Genomic DNA, 10,457 nt, shown 5'->3' with positions numbered 1-10,457 from the left:
TGAAGTAGGAGGACTAACAGGTCACACGAACAGAGATTACAAACGGCAAACCTAACAAACCGGCCATTCATTCCATTCTAGATATGATAGCACTAAAGATTTTAAATCGGTACATATGTGAAACATTTATCCTAAGCTAATTTCCATGTTAACAGAAATTTTAACTTGGTGTGCTCGAGACATATTTATCTCATACTAATTTTCGTGTGAAAAAAAAAAATATTTGGTATACTTGTGACAACGACAAGGCACCCTTTGTTATCTTCCTGTCTAATGGCTCCATTAAATTGTTGACAGTGGCAAAGCTGACTCGTCTTATGTGAACGTGAACCGACATGGAAATCCGGAATCGATGGCTCTTTGAAGGGCCCGATGCCCAAAATAACCTCCGATTTTAGCTTATTTCTTAATTATATCCAAATTTCTTTGTCTCATAATAATTTTTCAAATTTTACTTTTGTCTCGATTTTACCGGCTTAATACCCAAAAAAAATTCTCAATTTTTACTTTTGTCCAAATCCTACCTTCCTAATACCTAAAAAATTTTCAATTTTAGCATGTATCCCAATTATATCCAAAACTATTTTTTTATCTCATAAAAAAACCTAGCTTTTATTTTTATCACAATTCTAGCGCCGTTAGTCTTCCATCCATAATCACCATTAGTTAATCCTACGTAGTATTTTCACGTCGTTAATGAATTATACCTCAGCAAAGTTGACATAAAAAAACCCGTAACTTCTATTTTGTTGTTTGTGTCTCTTATACATTATTGGGAGATGTAGAGCTACCGAAGACAGCGTGTTTCGGATTGTCCCCAATACTCAACAGCCCAAAGAGCGACTAGACGTGGAGATCCGATTATTTGGACGAATGATCTCAAATCTCGTCATCTATGAAACCTGTTGTTTTCGAATTTAAAATTTTTATTTCAACGAGAAAATTCGAGCAACGTAAGATTAACTAGCAGTGATTATGGAAGAAAGACTAAAGATGGTAGAATTATGATAACAGTAAAAGTTGGGGGGTTTTTTATGACACAAAAAAAGTTTTGGTATAATTGAGATAGATGCTAAAGTTGGGGTTTTTTTTTTATATCATACGGTAGAATTTGAACAAAAGTAAAAGTTTAAGATTTTTTATGGGACAGAAAAAGTTTTAGATATAATTGGACAGATGCTAAAGTTGGAATTTTTTTTTTAGGTATTATGGCTCTTTGAGGACCTTGTGGAAAAGTTAGATCCGAATAAAACTGAGATTAGGAGTTAGAACAGAATTGAATATTCTCCTTTCTCTCTCCCCACCCCACCACCTAACCCCCCCAACCCTAAAAAAAATAAAATAATAATCACCAAAATCTTAGGGCAAAATTAGGAAAAAAATTAGGGAATTCAGCAAATTACCAAAACGGAAGGGAAGCTGCTAGAGATGGGAAGAATGGGGAGGAGTTTCGGTTTACAGCCATAAAAAGGGGGTTCGATGGAGATAAGATGAGGGAGAATCTGCTAAGCTTCGTAGATTCTTCCTTAAAAAAAAAAGAGTATCTTTAGGAGATGACATTGTTTCAAGAGCCACTTAAGCTGAATTTTCTCGTAGGATTCACTTCAAATTGCTCGAAACATGTATTTTCACGTTGGCGGTTTAATTGACACATATGATAGATTTATCACAATTGTACAAACTTGATTTTTTTTTTTTTGTGATACGAAATTAATTTGGTGATAAATATGTCCCGAGTGTATCAGTAGGGGATTTTTGGTGATATTATCCCTTTTGTTTTATTAGTCATGTTACTCAACATTCCATTATAACTTGCTGAGTTTATGTCTTGAATTTGAAATTCTAAAGGAAATCCAATATAAATGAAAATTCCAAACCCAAATAGGACTGTGATTTGATGTCTGATCATGCAATACCTTATTAAAATACTTTCCACATTGAAGTTGGATTCCTAATTTGAGTCAGCAAGTCACGCAAGAAGGTATGAAAATGAAATTCTACTTGGTTATTACACATTAGAGCAAACAAAAGAAGTGTGGGGGGTTTTTTTCTCACCATAATTTTTCCGAGTGAGTTCTCTATGAGATGTTATGAGATAACACTCGTGAGTTTTGTTTGAGGCTTAATTTAAGGCTGAGAAACACTTTGAGTGATTGTACATCCTCTATTCCTCAAATTCGTCAATAGATTTTTTGGCTGTTGGCTCTCCCAATAAAATAGGTTCGACATTCGGATCGAATCACGTAAATTTTCAACATCCTATAAAATCTTGTTGACTTTTCTCATAGTTTTTTCTTCTCACTTTAGATTTGAATGGCAAGTTCTGTTCTATTTCACCACATAACTGATTCAACTAATTAAGTTTCACTGCTCGACCCAAAAAAAAAAAAAAAAGTTTTAAGTTTCGTTGACTTTGCACCGTGTGTTGAAAAGGTTTGTCCAGCAGACAAGTTTAGTCAATGCAAGGAGCGGCAATAAAGAGATGATTTTACAGGACGAGACATGTCATGGTTGCGTAAGCATCCAAAACCATTACGTACCTTGCCCCCAGGTTTGAAACCACGATTTGGTGAAAGGACAACAGGACAACCTATGAAAAGCTCCAGTTGAAATCTTATCTCTAATTGAAAATCATCCTCGTTTTCCTTCCCATAAACGGTGTCGTTTTGAAATGCAAGAAACTCAGGTGGGTACTTTTTTTTTTTGGTCATACAGGTGGGTACTTGAAGACGCCATCAATTGCGAGATGATTAATAGCCTTCTCTTATTTTCCTGCAATTGATGTAAGCCGGAAAATCTCCGAAATTTTGAACCACATTCCTCAAAATAAAAGCCGGTATACTCGCATTCAAAAATTAAATCCAGATCGAGGAATATTTCTTTTTCTCTCTTTATTTTTTTTGTCGTCAAACTATAAATAATCTATAACAACCGCGCGATCCAACAATAAAGTTCCTCCTTCTTATTACATAGTACTCATTTTTCACATGAATTTTTTCGTATAAACTCCTATAATAATCAAAATAAGACGTTGCGTTAAAGTGGGTGTTTTTTTTAATTTTTTTTTTTTTGACTCCTCGAAAGAAATTCTTTTTTTTTTGGTCAAAAGAAAAAAATATTTTTTTTCCCAACGGAAAGAATTATTTTTTTTGGTCTAAGAAAAAAATTCTTTTTTTTTTTTGGAAATAATTTCGTCAGAAGAAAAAAAATTCTTTGACCATAGCTTTAGCTTAGGTGCGTGAAAGATAATGAAGATTTGGGCTTTGTTTAAAGCCCAGAACATCCTGAAGAAACAATAAGAGGCGGCGAGGCAACCGTAAATTTCTTTAATCCCACTCTATTTTCGGTGGAAGGTGGCGAGATTCGCTTTCTCGAGGAGTTTCTCCTGCTCGCGTCAAAACAGGAATGACAGCAGGGTTTTCCTCTTTATCGCCATCCGCCACCGACATGACAGCCTCCGCCGAACGCGGCGACTCCCTCGGCCGGCGCCACCAGGACGGAGAACCTGCCTCTCTCGGAGCGACTCCGGCGAACGGAACGGTACACGATCTCCGGCGGTCTCTCTTCCTTCTTCTTTCTCCTTGGTTGGCCGACCTCCAAGTCCCCTTTTTTCTACCTCCGTTTTTCGCTCTCTCTGTACTTGAGTGAGTTTTTTTTTTTTTTTTTCATCTGATTTCTCGTTGAGGTTCATTGTTTATCGCTGTTTGTCCCACAAGAGCCGTGGTCCTGTTTTCCCCTTCTGTTAGAATTAGAGCGACCGGTGTTGCATGCGGTACGTCTTGGATACCTAAAGAACCCAAATATGGTCCGATGTTTGCCCTTATTTTGAGTCTTTTTGCTGACCTTGTCGGTGCGGCATGCCACATTCTGATTTCGGCTCAATGCCGGGCCACCTTCAACAGCCTCCGTGCTTGATTCCGTCGATGAATTGCCGGGTGGCGGAGGATACTTGAAGTTATCTCGTAGTGTTAGTCATGTAAAATTAAGTAATGAGTTGTTGCATGCAGGCCATATCTGAAGAGAAATCAAAAGGCTTTTAAAGCTGCGCCGAATTTGAAAATTTGGGCAAAGTACAGGTTTCTTTGTTTTGGCTGGGTTCCCTGGAGTAGTTATGAGTAATTTATGTATATGTAGCTCTTAAGTAGTTAACAATTTAAATTTGGGAATAAGTTGCTGTATTTTGGTAGTTTGGAGCTTTATAAACAAGTTGGAGACTCAGTTCTGGTAAATAGTGAAATCTCTCACTGGTATTCAGCTCGGCCATCCGAAGATTATGTGAACCTTACCAATATTAGACAAAAATGCAAGTTTGTTTCCCTTGTTTTCAATATACTTAATCCTTTTGTTCTTCCAGGAGACTGTCTGCCTACAGTGCGGGGACAAAGGCTGGGATGTTGCTTTGATCTATTGTGACGACTGTGAAAAATATGCCATTCACCGGTAAGTTTGCCCTCACTTCCTCTCCAATTATATAACATAATCCTATGCAACCGTGCACGGAGGTGCGCACACAGTACTACCTTATACATGTGCGCACCCGCACGTGTGTATTCGCGTGAATGGACATTTGTAGAGATTTATACGAGTTATTAGTTTTTCCTAAATCTTGCTCCAGCTAGTTGAGGAAATAATGGTGATTTGCAAGCCTTTCATGTACTTCTTACAGTATTCCTTTTGCACATTAAATTGGAGGTAACTTTGACTGTGGTTGACCACTCAAGTTATGACGCAAATTATGGAGTTGTAAAGTATGAGTCTCTTGGGGCGTCCAACCTAGTAATTGTTCGCCCAAGGGTCTTCGCTTGATTCACTGATTTACTTTGTGAGGCAGAAGTTGCACATCTAACATTGCTCTAATGGATGTGTAGGAATTGAACCTAGAGTTTTGAATCAGAAAGAATCTCTTGATATTCCATTTCTTTGGATCTTTTCGTGCTTGGTTCACTTCAGACTGGAGCGAGAGGGATTTTTCTTCTTCTTTTGCTTTGGAATGACGGAGTGAGAGTTGCACACGCTGTCTAACCATGTCTATCATGCATAACACATACTTTTCAGGACTTTATATGTAATATCATGTCGCGTATCATAGGTTTCCCATGAACTCTATTGTGTCAATAGCAAATACGGATTTCTAGCTAAGAATTTCGGGCATGCCACTTGGCATTTGAGTCCTTTAGCAAAAGGAATTGGGGAAATTCGAAAGTGTCCAAAAAATCAACATTCCTCACCTGTTTCTTCAATTGCTGTTGGTGATATTTTTTTCTATGGTATGGTATGAACCTACTTCTATATTTTCTGTCGAATGTGGCCCACGTGGAAATTAATATAGCAAGCTGCAATTTTCCTCTGAGTTTTATGTACTTTTTTTGTGTTGTTTTATGTACCTGAACATGCTAAATTTTTACACCAAGTTTATTTCATGCAAAGATTTTCATTGTTTGAAATTTGATGGTCAGCCTTCTATGCTTTTCAGCTATTGCCTAAAAACCTTGCCTAAAACTTTCGACGAACATGTTGTTTGGTACTGCGAAGATTGTGAACCTAAGGTTGGAAGGCCTGATACTAATGAGGAAAGTTGCTCTCCCCTGTGTGAAGAGGATGACTTAGAGATCACAGAATTGGTTCAACATACAAAGGAATTGACAAATATTCCTCTAGAAAGATTGAGGAAGAAGAAGGGGATTGAGAAGTGGAGGAGGGAGAAGAAGAAGCTCAAGCTACAAACAGAAAAAGATGAGGAAGGAGGACAGTTGTCTGAGAACAGCACGGTCTTTACTTCACAGATAGAAGTTGAGAAAACCAAAAATGTGCGTCTTAGTCAAGTTAATGAAAATTGGAGCAGCGGCCACTGTGACAAAGCTGAAAATATTGGAATAGATCTGAGAAAAAATTCGGGAGACATGTGGAACTCTCATGAAGAGGCTGAATTCATGACAGCGCCAAAACTACGAAAGCTTGATTATCTGGAGCTATTTGGGGAAGATACTTATGTTTGTGCCCAGCCAATTATTGATCCAATCTGGAGGTAAAATTGGCTTCTCTTTCCTTCTAAATTTCTTGGCTCTCTAGCAGCAAACGCCCGCTTATGATTTCTTTTTTTATTTTTATCATACTTTTTTATTTACAGGGGAAGTTTGAAATTCAACAAACAAGGGATCAATTATTTTGGGAAAGTCGTGGCACACGTGTCCAACATAGCATGCCGTAAAGTGAGCGAGGAGGCAAAGTTGTTGCCTTCGTTGCTTTGCACTGAATTGCATTCCAGACCTGAAGTATGGCCAAAAGGCTTCAAGAATTGCGGTCCCAGTGATGATAGTATTGCGATATATATATTCCCCGATAACAAGCGGTAATTTCCTTATGCTCAATTTTTAAAGATCCTTTTAAAAATTTGTACAGTGAGGATCATTTAGTCCGGATTTCTTACTCATTTCCTTATTTGTACAGTGAACAAGAATTTTTTGATAGCCTTGTCGTTGAAATGATCGTCAATGATCTTGCCCTGAGAGCTGTGGTTTCCAATGCAGAGCTCCTAGTTTTTACTTCCACAAAGCTGCCCTTGCACCTTTGGAGTAAGTCCGCCGTTCTCATTTTACAAATTTCAAATGCCTTTGAATTCAACTCCTAAAGTGTTCTTTGGAACCTTTTTTTCGTTGGTTTATTTTTACTTTTAGTCAACAGAAGAGAATGGACATTGTTTAAAGAAAGCCGATTTGTGGTGTTCCCCAATTTTTTTGTTCTCCACAAGGCTCCGGTTGAGAAATATTTATGAAAGCAAGTGGATTTGTGGTGTTCTCTAATTTATTTCTTCTTGTCAGAACTGTAGTCGACCCTATGTGAAGTGTGGTGGAGCTTGTCATTATGGTAATCTAGCAATTTACGATATCAAAGTTGCATCAGTAAGGACTTAAGTGAGACACAATACGAGAAACACCTTTCTGTTCTGATATAAAACTGAAAGTGACGTTTCATTTGGTTTGCAAAAGCAAGTTTTGAGGACAAAATTGACAGTATAGTCGTAAAGGACCATTTCTTAGTCTTTTAACAAGACTTAGGTCAAGTTTCTCAGGAAAAGCTCCTCATGATTCGATTTGCTTCTCTCCTACTCTTTTTGCAGGATTCCAGTCAAAATTTTATTTGTGGGGGGTTTTCAGGGGTAAGCAATCTTCTCCCGTGTCCAAGGTTGACACGAACATGCCTGCATCAGAGAAAGATCCGTTGAACGCACACAGCCCTGGGAGTCCTCTGAGCATCAGTGGAAGCGACGGTTCAAGCTCTGTGTATTGACAAATTCTTTTCTTCCTGGTTCTTCAGATTTAGATGTGCAGGTTCGGAATGGCTTATGTTAAATGTACAGTTGAAGCCCCGCTCGTCCTTAGTGAGTCTTTCGTTTGTTGTTTGATAGGGTGGCTTTTTGTTCTGTCGCCTAAATTAATCTTTTGTGTCTGACCTCCAAAAAAAAAAAAAAAAGAAATACTAATCTTTTGTGTGGCTGGATGAGTAAGCCTGAATATAGTTGAAAATTATGAAAGGACTCTTACTTCCTGTTCACTGATGAGATGAACTTCGAGTCTCTCCGAGGTGTTTGATTGTGTCAAAGAATTAGGAGAAAATCTAGAGAAATTAAGGCTCCGTTTGTTTCATGGAAAATATTTTTCCGGAAAACATTTTCCCCAATTTCCAGTGTTTGGGGGCGGAAAATGAGCGGTCAATGGAAAATATTTTCCGGTTTGAAAATATTTTTCCGGAAAACATTTTCCCCAATTTCCGGTGTTTGGGGGCGGAAAATGAGCGGTCAATGGAAAATATTTTCCGGTCAACAAAAAAAACCTTCTAAAAGTAAGGAAAATGATTTCCTCATTTTGGCTCCGTTTGTTTTATGGAAAATATTTTTCTGGAAAACATTTTCCCCAATTTCCGGTGTTTGGGGGCGGAAAATGAGCGGTCAACGGAAAATATTTTCCGGTCAACAAAAAAAACCTTCTAAAAGTAAGGAAAATGATTTCCTCATTTTAAGAAGAGGAAAACATTTTCCACACTTTTCATTCCTCCTCTCTTTCAATTATTTTTTTCTTTTTAATTATTTTTTTGCTTTCTTTTCGTTATTTATTTATTTTTTCAAAATTCAAAATTTTCATTTTTTTTATTTTCGGACAAAATCTATTTTTTAATTACTTTCTTTATTATTATTATTTTTATCTTTTTTATTTTATTTTATAGTATTCCTTCTTCTCCCTCGGCGGGTTGCCTGCCACGGCCGGCCCGGTGGCTCCGGCCTCGAGCAAGGAAAGCTATAGCGAGGAACAAAGTCGTGACGTCCGTCCCGAACTTCTCGTGCTCCACGTAGAGCTTGGCGGCGGACTCGCCACGTAGGATGACGTCGGCCTTCCGGTCTTGAGGCTCACCCCCCCCGATGTAGTTGACGTCGACGAGTGGGTCGACGAGCCATTCAAAGGTCGATTCCAAGTCGCGCCAAGGGTGGCCTCCCGGGAGGCGTTGCGAGACCTCCACGGCGTAGTCGACGGGGACCACCTTTATTTGTTTCCACAAAAATTAGAGGCACATCTCTCTCCCTCTGTTCTCGCGCTTTTACTAACGGCCGTGCGAAGCTCCATTCTCTCTATTTTCACAAGTTTGCCCGATGGTGAACATTCGTCGAGAAAACGATTCATAGTAGTCACCCATGAGCTCCCTTACCAAGCGGTGACGACAACCGGACGACTCTTCCCGCAGATTATGATCACGGGAGACTTTTGAGGCCACGGAAATTCATTGAAGACTTCATGGCCACAATAGAGAGCACGGTTGCGAGTCCCCCGCCTTGCAAGGTGGCAATTTCCATGGGTGCAATAAGTTGACATACGGAATTGATTTTGATTTGAGATTTGCCAAAGCATCCCCAGAACTCACTATGAACCATGAGGCTCCTTCGCTTGAGACACCGCCATTCGCACCATCGCCGACCCTATCTACAAGTAGGATCGAATCGATTTGATATTGTTTCAAATTCGGAAAGGTAACCTTGAACCAATTCACTTTAATTTTCCTTTATTTTTTAATTTCAAAATATAAAAAAAAATCATAAAAAGAAAATCCGAAAAATTGCACATTTGAACTTCAAGTCAGAATTCATCGAAATTGCCAAATTGAATTTTTTCATGAAATTGGTACCGAAAGGGCATTAATTAAAAAATTAATATAATCAAGTCTCCGAACTTAAAATAAAACGAATTTTCCTTACCAAACGGCGAAAAATATTTTCCGGAACTTTTTCAAGTTTTTGCCAAACATCGGAAAAGGAAATCATTTTCCTAGAAAATGATTTCCTGGAAAATATTTTCCGGAAAGGTCATATTTTCCGCGAAACAAACGGAGCATAAGAGAAAATCCAGGGACATTAAGAAAAAATCTTGAGATATGTTATTTTTTATTTTTATTTATTTTATATCCTTTTATTTCTGAATTATTAGAATTAGAAAATAGATAATTAATTATGAAGTAGAAAAATGGATTTTTTTATTCATTTTCAATTTTCCCATCGATTTTTAAACCGACACCCTGGATTTACCCACGTGGTGTGATCTCGACTGTCCAATGGGAAGTTGAATTTAATTTTCAAAAAATTTATGGATGATCAAGATCACAATGCGTGGCCAAACCTGGGCCACGCGATCGCAAAAGTATTTTTTTTTTTTGGAAATTCATATTTTAATTAGTAAAATGATTTTTTTATTTAGCAAAAAGCAAGATTGTGACATGTGGCACTCATCCCACCGTCATATCATTTTTTATTTCTGTTATTTAAAAAAACAGGTTTTAACAAACCTTTCACTGGCCACGTGGCGCTACGTCAGCATTGACTTGATCAACCCGTGATCGTGAAGGATGATCGGCGCATTGGTTTTCTTGCTAAACAGCCTAGAAAACCCGCCGGCGAGCACGAACAATGCTTGAAACTTCATTATTTCGCACCATTTTTAATCTTAAACAATTCTAAACAACCTATCATGCACTATGTGTCAATTTCAAATTAAAATACGGTCTAAAACTACCCTAACAAGCTCCGGCCGAGCACCTATGTCCGACGAAAGTCAGTTCGTGCTAATCCTACGTCTAGACATGCCATTTAATCCGTTAGTCGTCATCACAGGAGGATGAAGAAACTTACCTGATAATCGTGCGAGCTTGAGGATATCCAGAATGAGCTATGGAGCTCAAGCTTGGTTCGAAGATTCGGGATTGACTCGATAAGTTTTATGCAGCGAAAGTGTAAAAAGAGGACATATTCGAGATTAGTGAGAGCTTAGGAGTAGTATGGATTAAAAATTTCAAAGAATAACCCACTGGATCAACGTGTGCCATGGGAGCCGAGCTTGAAGCTCGAGAACGACGGTTACCTGGTTTGGCGACGAAATGGCATGCCGTCTAGTTCTGGGGCTTCCTCGTGGTGTCACAAA

At 38.3% G+C, this 10,457-nt stretch overlaps 1 protein-coding gene across 1 annotated transcript; it reads left to right on the top strand.

Moving 5' to 3' along the window:
- The first annotated feature begins 3,341 nt into the window (after positions 1–3,341).
- Positions 3,342–7,491, top strand: LOC115729392. Its single transcript, XM_030659962.2, has 6 exons — positions 3,342–3,540; positions 4,355–4,440; positions 5,474–6,025; positions 6,128–6,349; positions 6,448–6,572; positions 7,118–7,491. The coding sequence occupies exons 1-6, from the start codon at positions 3,406–3,408 to the stop codon at positions 7,285–7,287; spliced, it is 1,290 nt and encodes a 429-aa protein (XP_030515822.1). The 5' UTR covers positions 3,342–3,405; the 3' UTR covers positions 7,288–7,491.
- Positions 7,492–10,457: the final 2,966 nt, after the last annotated feature.

The sequence above is a fragment of the Rhodamnia argentea genome, chromosome 2, assembly GCF_020921035.1.
Source record: "Rhodamnia argentea isolate NSW1041297 chromosome 2, ASM2092103v1, whole genome shotgun sequence".
NCBI classification, from domain to species: Eukaryota; Viridiplantae; Streptophyta; class Magnoliopsida; order Myrtales; family Myrtaceae; genus Rhodamnia; species Rhodamnia argentea.
This window is presented reverse-complemented; position numbering and strand designations above follow the sequence as displayed.

Coding starts and splice junctions, on each gene's coding strand:
- LOC115729392 (XM_030659962.2), top strand. CDS start 3,406: ATGACAGCAGGGTTTTCCTCTTTATCGCCATCCGCCACCGACATGACA. Junction 3,541..4,354: donor CGACTCCGGCGAACGGAACG/GTACACGATCTC, acceptor TTGTTCTTCCAG/GAGACTGTCTGCCTACAGTG. Junction 6,350..6,447: donor ATATTCCCCGATAACAAGCG/GTAATTTCCTTA, acceptor TTATTTGTACAG/TGAACAAGAATTTTTTGATA.